This window comes from Hippichthys cyanospilos, chromosome 15 (assembly GCF_059441005.1).
Source record: "Hippichthys cyanospilos isolate Australia breed blue-spotted pipefish chromosome 15, RoL_Hcya_1.0, whole genome shotgun sequence".
Classification (NCBI taxonomy): Eukaryota; Metazoa; Chordata; class Actinopteri; order Syngnathiformes; family Syngnathidae; genus Hippichthys; species Hippichthys cyanospilos.
In genome coordinates, this window is record NC_142383.1 from 10,918,059 (window position 1) to 10,932,909 (window position 14,851).

Consider the following 14,851-nt stretch of genomic DNA (forward strand, 5'->3'; position numbering starts at 1 on the left):
ATAACCTAATCATAAACCACGTCTAGTGTGTGTTTCCTATACTTCCACCCTTGGGTGCCGTGCCACGTAACAATAACAATGAAAAAAACCTACGTAACCATGGGGTGTATAAATGTACAGTATATGCAACTGTGATTTTAAAATGTCAAGAAAGTGGATGTAAACGGTACTTCATAAGGGAACGTAAGAAGGTAGTAGCAGAAGAAAAATGCCACATCAATGAAGTTTTTATGGAGTATGAATAAATTCTGTATAAATTTCTCCTATGCACATGGTTCATTTCCATACAGAGAAGCTAATGTGTTCTTAGTGCTATAGCCTCTCCATGAGGTGCAATTGTGCAAAATGTGCCAGCTTTTGTTAGCAATTTTAATCCATTCTTGTATAAGCAAGTTGGACCATGCATTTCTCCATGAAATTATGACAACAATAAACACCTGCTGGTTGTTTGGCCGTGTGCTCCTAACCACCCATTTGGCCCATTTGGGATGTTCTACAGTTAAAAAATAAACAACAATAAGTAAATAAATAAATGAAATGTTGGTGTTTACTTGTCCAACTATGCAAAATCTCTTGGAAGTAAAAATTGGCATCAGATAAAGGTTGTGTTTTTATTCTGCATGGGCAGTACGGAGGTGGTGTTAGACAGTATGTGGGACCTTCGTCTTCATTGTGATGTTACATAGAAACTCAAGGATGGAAGTCGCTTATTTTCTGCTTTTCAGCTGTGAATAAGTAAATCATTCTTAGAAATGCAGCAATGAAGGAAAATAACACTTTGGGGGTGTAACATGGACATTGTAACATGGACAAAAGCTCCAAAAGTTGAATTTCCATAATAGAGGCTATTTATAATAAATTCAAATATTATATTGTCAAATCAGGAAAAAGAGAATGACAATAACTTAATGTTTGATACTCTAACATGGGAGACACAAAAATGATATGTACATTTTTGGTCACTCTATGTAAAACCAGCAATGCAACAATAAGTGTACAGTTTAGCTAACTGGTAAAATTTGAACTAAGTTTCATGTCAGTTATGCATTTAAATGGGACTATAATAGAGAAAATCACATTTTTGAGTATTTTTTTCATGTCCAGAGAAGAGGATTAAAAAAATCTTGACTCAGTCTTTCATAATCCATTCACTAGAGCTCAATAAAACCATGTTGCCTCCGCATCATTAGCCCTGCACGTTATTGTATTTTTTTTTCCTATTATTCTAACAACTATCCTTTTTTAACAACCATCCTTAATGGTGATTGTCGAAATGTCATTAAAAAATGCTGTTATTGCACAAGTGGGTCAATCGCAGTCCAGCCTGCAGCTCCCACTTGACTTGTTTTCAAGCATTTGTCATTTCTATGTTCATTTAATCCATGAAAACGTTGTTACATTTACTTTATGTCTTCTTCTCTGTTGTTTGAACAGGTCTCTTGCCTCTAACTCTTGTCAGCATGGATGCACACAAGATGCAAAAGCCACCGGTGATTGCCTCGTAAAGTACGAATATTTGTCATTTCTACACTGCCGCCACTGGAAGGATTATGACAAGCCATGGCTGCGTTTGTCTCCAAATATGACAGTCTGCCAGGAGGAAAAACCTCCAGTTCTGCATTGTGATGAAAGCAGCTGCATCTGCAACTTCATTAGAGGGACAAGATGAAAAGCTTGAGCCACTGCATTAAGTGGAGCAGGTGGGTACAGGTGGAATATTTATGGCACCAATTTGATATGACCTTTTCAAGCAAAAACTAAAGAACCCAAAAGCTGGCCAGAGTATGAGTGTTTTTTCTCCCGAAGAGACTTGTCATAATTGTAGTTCCACCGCAGAGCCAAAGGTGGATGTGGCCAAAGTGGTATCATTGGGAATAGTGCTGGTGGTCTTTGTTCTGTTCGGCGTCCTGGGCAACATTCTGGTCATCCTCTCTGTGGTGTGCCATCACCACTGGCGCTCTGTGACTCATTACTTCATTGCTAACCTGGCGGCGGCCGACCTACTGCTCAGCGCCGCCGTCCTGCCTTTCTCTGCCACCTCAGAGGCTCTTGGTAGGTGGGTGTTCGGCCGCTCTTTCTGCAACGTATGGGCGGCACTGGATGTCCTCTGTTGCACCGCCTCCATCCTCAGTCTGTGTGTGATCTCCATTGACCGCTACGTCGCCGTTAGCTACCCTCTGCGCTACCCGGCCATGGCTACTGGCCGACGAGGCTTGGCTGCAGTGGCTGCTCTCTGGGGACTCTCGGCAGCCATATCTGTGGGCCCTCTGTTTGGCTGGAAGGAACCTGACCCAGAAGACGAGACAGTGTGCCGAATCACGGAGGAGCCGGGCTATGCCTTGTTCTCAGCCTTGGGATCTTTCTACATACCGCTGGCAATCATTCTTTCGATGTATTGCCGCGTGTATAGCGTGGCCAAGAGGGAGACGGAAACCCTCAAGAAGGGTAGTGATGGAGTTGAGACCGAAGGGGTCGTTCTGAGAGTGCACAGAGGGAACGCCACTCAAACGAGTAAGCAGGAAGAGGACAACGGCACCGGAAGGCACAAGCACATCACCAGCGCTCTTCCGAAGATGCTCAAGCTGCCAAGAGAGGAAAAAGCAGCCAAGACCCTTGGGGTTGTCGTCGGGTGCTTCATTCTGTGTTGGCTCCCTTTTTTCCTGGTTTTACCAATTGGTAAGTAACTCCTAACACAGCGGTGCCTCTCTTAAATAAATTCTGCAAACTGAATCAGTTGAAGTGTTATCCGAAACTGTGCTATGAAATGCAGTTACACAAAGGCGAGATTTTAACAGGATTCTCCAGGTATTATCATAACTGCTTCTTGATAGGGTCCGACCAATCACTAAGCTGGTTGATTAAATCAGCCGATTATGGCCCTTCAAATCTGAAAATAATCGGCAAACACAGACAGGTAAACACAATCACGTTTTCAAGGACAGACACAAGGGGAACAAAAGAGGAAAAAAACACATGAACCAAAAAGCCCACAACTTGAAAATACAAAAAAAAAAAAAAAAACTGAAAAAAACAACACCAACCCACAACAAACAATAACAGAAATATGATCGCAAGCAGATACCTCTACGACTGCAGTTCCAAAGTTTACCAAATCTAACAGGTGCTGCATAATATTGTTTTAAGTCTTCTTTTTTTTTTCTCATTCAAACATTTGCGCTGGTTAGGAAAAACTTGGCTAAAAATAGATATATTTTACAGGGGGTGCATAGTAGAGCAGGACAAAACTTCAAATTAATTAAATAATGTCATCATTTTAGAAGATCCATCCATCAATTTTCTAGAGCTGTTTATCTTCAGAAGGGTCGCTGAAAGGTAAAAATGTGCCAAATCATGAAAATGAGTTCTACACATGCAGCATAATATTGATTTGGTGCAGGGTTTACAAAACTTAGTTTTTTAGTCCCTTACTTAATTGTAGCATTTAACCAGGAGCCATGAATAGGTTTTATTTTGCCAATGCTATGAATGCAAAATAATGTTAAAACTGAATTAAAATCAAAATACATTATTGTTGTCAGAACGTTTTGAGGGAATTTATTATTTTACAAAATCAAACCTTTAAATAACTTTTTATTGGGTTTATTACTCAGATTTATTATCACTTTGACTAAAACCGATTAAAATCGTCATTGCCCAGAATGACAAAAAAAAAGATCTTAGAACATAATTGAAAAAAATTGAAAACAACTGATCTAAACCACAGAAGCTCGTTGGCCAAGGGTCACATTATTAGCTAATCTTATTCTCCCATAAAGCTATTAAATCCAAGGCCCATCCAGCACAAAAAAATGATGCATAAGCATTAACACGATTGTCAAACATCAGTAGCTCGATCTTGTTGGAGATTACAATTAGAATCTTAACTGAAGTTTAATTCGAATGTGCTTCGCTATCTTTGAGATTAATCAGATAATGTCGCTAAGAAGTTGCTTTGATTTCTGCAGTACTTTTATCACGATGTTGTCATTTATGTTAAAAGCGAGTTAATTATAGAATTCTTGAAGTGGTGCTGCTAGAGTCGGTCATGTTTAGTTAACATCTCCATTCAAATACTGTTAATCAATCTGTTAAGAAAAGATTGTCCAAGGGAACACTATTTTTACTATGATTTCAGATGTTACCCAAAAAGGAATGTACAAAATCAGTCGTTCATATGAAGGCGGTAATAAGAACGGACGTAAGTTGTCGTAGCCCCTATGGACAATTATAATGGGAAAATTGTCAGTCACTGTTGATCCATGAACTATTTGCATAATAATTCATGTTTCTTCTGTCATGCGAACCCACCATCATGTTTAACCTTGCCCGATATGGCACCCCTTTTTCCAAGAAGACCCATCAAGAATTCAATCACAAGCAGTCAACTAACTAAATAAAAAAGCACATTGGAGCAGAATGGACTTTGACTGCGAGATGAAATTGAATGAGCGTCTCTCCAATGAAAGCTATTACAGATAACAAGCATGAGGTTTAATGGGCTGTAATGCTCATAGGCATCCTCAGTCACCGGCTAGCCTCTCAAGGCAGTAACGTCATCACAGACAAACTTATGCATTTCAATCGAGGCAAACCTTCACGGCTCACAGCACTGCGCTCATTCCAGCTCCCAGGCAATGATAGCCCGGCATTCCCAGTATGACAGTTTTGAAAAGTGCTGAAGTTTTGAATTTATTCCTAAACGCACCATGGGGAGGCTTTTTGTTTGCCTGCCTGTCACCGCAAACGATCACTGGCAACTCTCATAGGTGAAATGACTCATCACCATGAGTAGACTGGAACGCTTGAGGTAAAAGCCTCTTTTATTTTTAACATGAAAACTTGAACAACAGCACTTTTGATTTAGTAACATATAAACCACATACAGATTTGACTTTTGTGACCGTTGTGATATCAGTTGCAATGTCACTTTTTGTCATTTTTATGTATTTAGCACTTTTTTCATATCCTTCTGAGACCCATCTTAAATCCACTATTGTGTCCATTTTGTTTCAGCAAGACAGCAAAGTTAATTGCATCCCACCCAAACATATGAGATACCATTGGAAAGGCCAATATGTCCTCTACTGAGCACAGTAGGACTCCAAATCAGTCAAAAGTTGTAGAGCAAAAACGAATGCCTAACTCTGCCTCTGGGTCCAAATTCGCTCCTCATGTGACACAACCAAACCATTGGTTCTTTTAAAATGCTGTTTTAGTCTATAATTATTACATGAAAAATAAAGCACCAAAAAGATCAGGCAATGATGGAAAAATATACAAGCTATCTTTTTATAACACTCATTGGATAAAAACTGTGCATTCTATTATCAAAATTTGCTCAAGGGATGGTAAATATATTGGAACGTTGACTGTATATGAGGTGGCCTCTTATTGAACCAAAGGTAGACACACTTCTCTAGAGAGTTGGGGAGATGAATAATCTGCCTGCAGGCAAACTTCACGGGACTAAGGTTGTAAACCGCACCCTTCTAGAGAAAGAAATAAAAAGCCAAAGGAGGGAAATGATCCTCAGAACTAACTTATGTGAAAAGGCAAAGCCCTTCTCCTTTTATAAAAAACAATTTGACTCCGGTTGTATTATTTGGCCTCCAGTCTCTCTTATTGATAACTCTGACAATTAGTCAAAAGGCACCAAATGTGAGCTACTGATTATGTACATACATTGCATGTACATTAAGAATTTAGCAAGATGTTAATTTATTTTTTTTATGCAATTTTTATCTTGTACATTTATGGATATTTGTGAATCTCTGAGTAACTATCAAATGTTGATGTATGTTTGGGAATGTTGTAGGATCAATCTTCCCATCCTTCAAGCCTCCAGAGACGGTATTTAAGATAACCTTCTGGCTGGGGTACTTCAACAGCTGCATTAACCCCATCATCTACCCATGCTTCAGTCAGGAGTTCAAGAAAGCCTTCCTCAATGTGCTCCATGGACACTGCTTGAGAAATACCAAAAGCCAAGGACCTCACAACACCACCCACTCCACTATTCCTGGCCCAGTATCTAACACCCCTGATTTCTTTAACCCCAATGGTGTTTCTTCATGGGGCTGCTGCAGGGCATTGTGTACATCCTCTGCAGGTTTTTCAGATGATGCAAGATCAGCAATCCAAAGGAAGAGTCTAAGATCATGGTGCTTCTCAACTCGTCAAACTCCGATACCGAAGAACTCATCTGCAAAGGTCTTACACCTTTCCCTTAATGTTGTGGGAGAGGCTGTTTGACTAGTACCTTTAACAATACTTGACCAATCACAGGTACTGTTTGTATATTTTGATGAATCACACAAATAAGTGACAGGTAAAAAGTAGTTGAAACTAGATTGAGGACAGAAGTAAGTATTTATTAACTACAAAATGGTGTCAAGTCTAAGAGTACTTGAGATGAGTTATTTCCTTTGAGGGTGTTGAATTTGAGCATGGGAACTGATCCTGAATTTTTTCCAGTTTCCTCTCCTCGACACACTTGATTCAAATAACTCGCTTATAAGCAAGCTCTGCAAACTTGTAAATGATTCTCAACATTTTAGTTTGGTGTGTTTGAGAGAGAAGTTTCGAAAACATGCAGGATACCGGCCCTCGAGGAATGGAGATTGACACTGGTGAATTAGAGAGAAAGACGACCTGTAGAAAGCCTATTTACTTAAATTCAACATTCCAGAGCAAATAAATCTTTGGTCTCAAACTCCAGTTCTCGAGGGCCGCAATCTTGCATATTTTTGATGTTGCTCTCTTGAACACACTTGATTCAAACGATTAAGATCATTTTCAAGCTCCTGCAAACCTTGCTGATGAACTATTCATTTGAATCAGGTGTGTTTAAGACAGAAGCATCGAAAACATGCAGGATTGCCGACCTCGAGTTTGAGACCTTTGAGAAAAATGTATATCGATAGAAAAAAAAAAAAAAGTCGATGAGTATGGAGCTTACGGGAAAGCCAGCAACATGATGACTTCAGAGAAGGGTGATGAATGAGTGAGAGAAGACATGAGGGCAGTTGGTGCTACAGAGGTAAAGATAAGGATACAGAAGATAGACTAATGGAAAACAATGGCGCACTGGTGATCCCTAACAGGACAAGCTGAAGGGAAAAGAAGAAGATGGTGTGTGTATTTTCCTTCGTATTTCAACTGATACAATAACAGCTCCAATTACTATTACTACCTATATTTTTGCAACTGGCCCTTAATGAAATTCAACTATTTACTGCATTCCTGTACAAGCACATTGGGCCTGGCCACTCCTACATCACCACAATTGTTGCAGAATTAATACTTTGAAAATTAACCAAAACCTTCATCAAGACAGAAAATTGAAGAATATCAAACTTACTGGACAAAGACGCATACTTTCTTACTCATCTGTCATACTTACAAGTGCGATGGCACCCTAAAATCATGGAACTAGGAATATTGATCTCTTGATTTAAAGAATTTCCAAGAGACAAGAACATGGTATTTGATGCTTGGTATTTACTCTGTCGTAATCAAGATTCAATGCAAGTTCCATTGCACAGTATAAGCACGTGTTGTATTGATGATCCCTTTGACACACTGGCATTCAAAAATTGTACAATAGAGCAGGTTTCCAAGCCACTGTACCACGGTCATGGTCCACAAAACCGAAATGAACCACATCAGTGTTTTTGTTATACATAATCACAATGGGTGGAAACAGAGGCAGGCAAGTCCTGCAGCAGGAAAAAAAACATGTGATCAGGCAACAAAAACTACAGAACATGGCATTATACAAAAGAACCAAATGCCACTGAGGATAAAGTACGATTATATGCAGTGGTGCACATAATTGTTTTTGTGGGTTACTCACATTAGTACTAGAAGATAGTGTTCAATATGCATCCTTTGTCTCATTAGAAACAGTTTTCTTCAATGTCCTGCTTGTTGTTGCTCCTACAGCAGCACCATCTGTGTGCACAAAACAACCAGCTTTGCGGTTGAGTAATTCAAGCCTGAGTCCTTGAAAAGTTTCTGTTAGAATAATTGTATATAAAGTAGGTTATCCCATATTTGTTTTTTGCAACAAGTATATTGGTAGATTAGTATGAATGGATATTTTCTATTGTTTTTTATTTTTTGTGAAGGTGTGAGAAGGTGACACAACCCCACCAAAGGGTGGAGCATCATGGGGTCGCTCTTGATGTTCCTGGGAAAGAAGATAGCTGCTTGGCACATTAGCCAAGCTACATTCGCACTATCACAAACTGATTGTTTGCATTGTTCCTACATGTCTCCCCCAACCCTTAAGGGCAGCACTAGTAACTAGGGCCAACCCAAATGAATAAATGAGGATCAGACGAGATGTGCAGTTAGAGTGAAAGGAGATCTGAAAAGGTACAGGATCTTATCCGCTCTCCTCACGAGAAAAAACCCTAGTTGTCTTCCTTCCTGTTTGTTGTTTATTAAATGTTCTAGGTTGCCTGACACTGGCATTGACATAGGTACACCAGTTATGGTTTGCGCGGTTCGTTCGGGGCCCAGTTTAATTAGTCCAAGGAAGTCAGTGATAAATTCTCTGTCACTGTAAACAGACACAGCGTAAATGATCTCCTTCAAAATAATGCTACACAGCCTCAACAACCAATCCAAGCAGCTTTAGTAAACAAATATTCTCAGAATAGAAGCCATAAGATGCTTGTGCATAGCTTTATGAAATGCGAGAAGAAAACTATTACACGGAGCTAGCCATTGTTCCTGCTGTTTACCTTGCCACCCTAGCAAGAGGGTGATTAGCTATTGCTTTTCGGCTAGCTTGTTTTTTAATAATAACATTCACATGCTCTTTTCATACTTGTCAAAAAATGGATGACTGAAATTTGTTCACCTTATATCAAACGCTCTTGTGTTGTCCGGTAGCTGAGGATATGAGCGGTAAATCTTGCATCACAGTTAAGTGTGCTTCTAGCCATGGCAAATCTTGGAGCTGCTTTTCAGACAAGCTGAAAACATTTGTTCAGCCTAGGCTCAGTTGTCATTGATATAAGTCGGTAGGTAAGCAAATGTGCGAAGAGATGCAAGCGACGTTATGCATCAGTGATTTCTGTCACACATGCGTATCTGCTTGCCAGTTATGTGCACCCCTGCATATATAGCACAGCCAACTGCAAACCAGGAAACACATACAGCCCCAAGAAGGCAGTGAGGATTTTATTTTTTCTTGTAAGGTTCACACCAAGCTATGGGTTAGACCAACACATTGCCGAACTTTAATATACCTCTACTCCTTCCACATGAACTAAGCTAACACTGTTAGCTAAATCTTCTAATATGTCCATCGAACAAAATTAAGTGACATTTTTGATACACCACTTTTGCAACTCTGTGCATACTGTGATCATAAGAAGGGACCTGCTCGACTTGCACAATTTAGATCACAAAAATCATTTGTGGCTGATAAGAATTATACATCCATCTAGCCTTCACTAACATGTTTACCCTAAGTGGAATCAGGGGCTTAAGAAAAAAAAATCGGGCATCATGGTGCTCGACTGGTTAGCATATCCGCCACACAGTTCTGTAGTTTTACACCAAAACATGCACGTTAAACTCATATCCCACTATTGAGCGAACATTCAGTGGAACAAGCGGTTCTTTTGATCGCGACAGTGTTTTGATCGCAAATGTTTGCCAATCATTTGCCGGATGTTCACCTACACAGCTCTTGTCGCGAGGAAATTTAGCACATTCCCTCTGGAAAATGATTGTGATCTCGGACGAACCCTGACAAGATCAAAAGAGCTGCTAGTTTTACGGACACAAGCCAAACTCCTCTCAGTGGGGGCTGTGGGTTAATTGAAAACTAAATTGTCTATATGTGTGAACGTGAGTGTCAGACGCCAATGTTTGTTTTCATGTGGCTTGCAAATGGCTGTCCAGTGCAGGGAAATACCCCACCACCAGCCAGAAGTCCACTGGGATAAGCTCAAGCACATAAGCTGTGTAGCAAACGGATGAATGGATGCTGAACAAAAGCCATTGTTTCTACTTTTCCACCAGCAAACGACATGAAAATTAATTGATGAAAAGCTTTAAAAGCATGTTCCAGCGTTTTCTTTTTGTCCATTTAAGACTACAGTATTTCCTTTGCCTCATTTTGAAAGTAGCAGAAGGAAAAAAAGGCCTTTTTCTAACTTGCAAGCAGGCGGTGGAGCAGTGATGATACATGGACAGGCTTATCTTCCATGTGCAGGACCATGAAGGGAATTTCTCAAACAAATAATTTGGCATTTCCTAGTCACCTGAAAAGAGAACACAAGAGAGCGTCCTGCAAATGTTCTGTTTTTACTTTAATGTTTGTACTTTTTAACACTAGCGTTGTATGTTTTAAGTATATTGGCCCAACCTCAAACGTTTTATATTCTAAAGTGTCCAGAATATGCTTTCTAATTAAGAAATTATGCAACAAGCCTTCTGAAACAGGGTACATTAGCATTTTAAAAGGAGCGTGACAGAATTTTGAATGACTATACATATACATGTATATACATATATTTTGTGTTTATTAAATGCTTGGACTTGGAATGCCCCCCGCTGCTTATGTGAATCCAAAGCTGTTGTGCTCTGTTAACTTGAACATTTCTGTAATGTTTGTTGTGATTCGAATCTTTGCATGCACTGGAGATGGGGCATTCAAGCAGAGTTCCCTTTGTGAAAATAAAATGCGCAAACCTTAAAAATGAATAATTCAGAGTATATTTATCGAATCCATGTTTGCCTCCTCTGCGTCTCCTTACCAAAGCGAACCACCTGCATATGTTATCTTCTCTGTGTGTGTGGGAGTGTGTCAGATTTATATTTTAGCAGCTCTCGTTTAAAAAGCAGTATGCAGCTGAAACGAAGTCCAAGCATATAGATCCTGCAAATATGATGCTATGACTAATTTAACATTTCCCCCCTGTGATTCAGGACAAGGACGAGGGGTTACCCCACCTCCCACCTGAGGTCATCTGGCTCCAGGAAAAGTGATATAGAATATGGATTGGTGGATGGATAATTGTTTATTAATGGTGTCCATATCCACACACCTTAATCAGTGACCGAAACAACTTGCACATCATGAGTCAAATAGTTGTCAAACTAAATACTGTGTTTCTGACGTCTCGCAGAATGCTGGTAAACCATATTCACAATAGTGACTATACCTCATTTTCCATTACCCATATGCAAATTTAAACAAGTAATGAATGAGCGATGAATAGCTATTTTTATAGTTTTGCAATAGCTATGAAGTTTAACTTTAAAACTGACTTAAAATCAGTATACATTATTATCCCAACATTTTGCACAGGATTTACAGAACAAGACTTTTGAGTTCATCTAACACTGTTTAAATAAACTATTTTTGGATTTAAAATTGTAATAATTCGGAAAGCTGGTAAAAAATCTCAATATATTAATTTTTTCAGCCATATCACCCAACCTTAGCAGTTACACCTTTGGAAATTTCCAAAACTACACACATTCATTGAGACAGCACCTTATAATCAACTGCACGTTATGGTCGAAAAAATACAGAACCCTTTTGTTGTGGCCAATTTAAGAGACATCTGTACAATAATGATGCTGCCCAATCAGCATCATTTTAATCAACGATGAATTTACTGCAATGTTGAACTCAGAAAGCGATGGCGAGTGAATATTTGTCGTGAGATGTTCACTAAAGTCAAATCTGCGGCCTGCACTTCACCCTGAAGCAGATTGTTCAATTAAAAACACTCTAGGGGGAAAAAAAGACCATAGAACGGTCCTGTCTGTATTCAGTATCATTCCCATGGAGCAGGACATCATATCAGGAGGAGGTGAGTAACCTATGGAATGCACTTGTGCTGCTACTGATGATTATTGCTCTTTAGATAAGTCTCTGAGCAAGATGTGGGGTATGCCCTCAACTGATCGCTAAGTGTTGCAGATATATGAAGTACTTTGTTGTGGCACCCACTTGGAATGTTTAGTAGAATATCAAAGAGAAGGGTTTAACTGACCGACATTTTTCTGTCCAATTTATACAGAATGATCAAAGATGTATGTGAATGTTAAAAATAGTGAATTTCTGAACATTTTGTCACTATTTCACTTTGTGTTTATGAACGTAAAATCCAATTCAAACCAATTGGAATTATACTACTCTACATCTTACTGCTGTCTCATACTTCTTTTCTCAAAAAGCGTGCTTACTCCTTAAAGAAACTACCCTGATTTTGGCAGCAGTTATTATAAATTAATTAGAAAATGTAATCTTTGTCAGGAAATGAATTTTTAGATTATAATGCTGGGACCAAAACCAATAGTTTAAGAACAAATATAACAGCTGTAAAATTATTAACATGAGCCCATTACTTGTGAAAACATGTGAAGTGTGCAATTGAGTAAATATCTGGATGTTATCCATGATGCCAGAGGGCATAAAATAGGTCTGGAATTCACACACACAGAAAAAAAAAAGTACTCATGGGCAATAGTTCATTGGTGTGTAATCTATAAAGGTCAGGGTACTTAAAAATGTTGAGGTATGAACCTAAAAAATCAGGGCTGTGTGGCTGAAATTTCTTTTAATCTGAAAATTGTGTGAAAATAATTAGTACCTGCAGTAGGAGACCTTTTCATTGCTCAGAAATAACATCCTTGAGAAACAAAAAGAAAGGTTACCTGATGATGTAGGCGGCTACATTGAATTCAGTTAAGAGTGAGCAACTATCTTCTTTTCCTCACTCTTTTGACCATGGATTTTTGTACATTTCAATATATAATCATAGTGATTGTAATTAGGGCTGGAAAAAAGTTGACCAAGTTGGGTCAATTGACTCTAAAAATAGTTAGACTAAAATATCCGACTCAAAGCTCTGGCAGAGCCATGTTTGCTTCACCGTATTCAGCACGCAGTGTTACATTGGTGGCCACGGAGATCAATCCCCTCTCTTCAAAAAAAAAAAAAACAGGATATCTCAAGTTTGGGATGATTTCCAATTAAAAAAACGGACTAAAATAAAGTAATATTAAATTATTGCAAAGTGGACCAGGCACACAGCAGAACCGTACTTCAACTGTTGTCACACTTATACAAAAACACCCGTATGCAAAGACCACCTTGACAAGTTGATATGTGTCCATAAGTGACTTTGACTTGTCTATAAGTGACTTTGAAGACACTAATGTACATACAACATTCTGCAGGTGTGAACTGAATGGTGGTTAGTGTGTGTTGACCTTAATTGATTCACTAGCCTTCTAATATTAAACATGATTGCTAACCGTTTAGCAAATTTTGTTGGAGTCTAATAATTGCATATTATTTATTATATCAAATAGATTTTACAACTCAATAGCAAAAGCCCTAATTGTAATTTAACAACACTCACAGGCATACAGTACAATATTTATTTCCTGTTAAGAACTTCTAATATTACTGAGGCTTACTAGGCAAATATTACAGAGTGCAATAAACATTTGGAAAACAAATTAAGAACTGAGTTGTATTTTGGTGAAAGGCAAGAAGAGATTGTCATTTGTAATTGTCACGTTGATGTTTTGCGATTTTAGTGTTTTAGGTTATTTTCAATTTGTATCTCTACACGTCACTTTTTATTCTTTAAAGTATTCTTTAAAGAGTCAGGTCTCTCTAGAGATGTTCAATCGGATTCAAGTCTGGGCTCTTCCTGGGCGACACCTGAATATTCACATATTCAGTAGTTCTTAAGCCCATCCTTTGAGATCTTGGCCATGTGCTTCAGGTCGATGTCCTGCTGAAAAAATCCTCTCTGAAAGCAGGATTTCATCCAAAATATCTGTATTTCATCGCATTCATTTTTCCTTCCATCCTCACTAGTCTACCAGTTCCAGCTGCTGAAAAACATTCCCATAGCATGATGCTGCCACCACCATGCTCCACTGTAGGGATTGTATTGGCCCGGTGATAAGGTGTGCGTGGTTTCCTTTTAACATGACATCTGGCATTCACAATCTTTGTCTTGCCAGACCAGAGAATTCTGTTTTTTATGATTTGAGAGTCATTCAGGTACCTTTTGGAAAAATCCAGATGGGCTTTCATGTTCTTTTCACTAAAGCGTGCCTTTCGCCTGACCACTCCACAATACAGGCCTGATTACTGCTTAAGCAGCAGTGGAGCATATAGCAAAGCTGTACTTTCCAATACTTTGCTAAAAGAACTTTGTTTTCATTTTCTTTACGGGGAATTGATTGAGAATAATAAATTATCTTTGTTCTTGGGAATAGAAAGGAGCGAAAGCAATTTCATGACGTTTGTTTCATGCCATAAATAATTTAATTATAGAAGAAAATCGACGGAAGCACAATCTTTGCTTATCCTTCAATCAAGCTTTGCTACGGCTCAACTTTTTAACTTAAAAATATAGGCTACACTGCCATCTAGCGTTATGGAACACATGGCAAGAAGGGGGCTCAGCATTCATGAACATGGGGAGTTATGAATAGAATTTAATATTGAGTGATTCTCATTTCGCTGCGGGTGAATTGTAATTTTATTTAGTTTTCATATATTTTCAAGATTTTCAAAAAAGAGTTCAGAACACCTACTGATTGTTAAATATCCTTGCATGTTTAAATTTAAACGTACCAACAAAAAGTAAGAAAAATCCAAGCTTTTGTATGATCGCAGGGACAGCATGACAGCATGGATGTACTCAAACAAATGCACGCGAGAACCGGTCACGTGACGTGCGGAATATCACTCAACCCTGTGTACACGCTTGACAAAGAGCGACACTGTCCTCTGCCGTATACATTTAGTAGTGCAGTTACACATGGCAAAAAAAAAAAAAAAACTGTCCCC

General features: G+C 38.8%; 1 protein-coding gene across 1 annotated transcript; it reads left to right on the top strand.

Moving 5' to 3' along the window:
- Positions 1-1,784: 1,784 nt before the first annotated feature.
- On the top strand, positions 1,785-6,276 carry LOC148411680 (alpha-1A adrenergic receptor-like). The gene is made up of 2 exons (XM_088435266.1): positions 1,785-2,676; positions 5,816-6,276. Exons 1-2 carry the CDS (start codon positions 1,785-1,787, stop codon positions 6,250-6,252), a joined length of 1,329 nt encoding a protein of 442 aa, XP_088291392.1. The 3' UTR covers positions 6,253-6,276.
- Positions 6,277-14,851: the final 8,575 nt, after the last annotated feature.

Coding starts and splice junctions, on each gene's coding strand:
- LOC148411680 (XM_088435266.1), top strand. CDS start 1,785: ATGAGTGTTTTTTCTCCCGAAGAGACTTGTCATAATTGTAGTTCCACC. Junction 2,677..5,815: donor TTTCCTGGTTTTACCAATTG/GTAAGTAACTCC, acceptor GGAATGTTGTAG/GATCAATCTTCCCATCCTTC.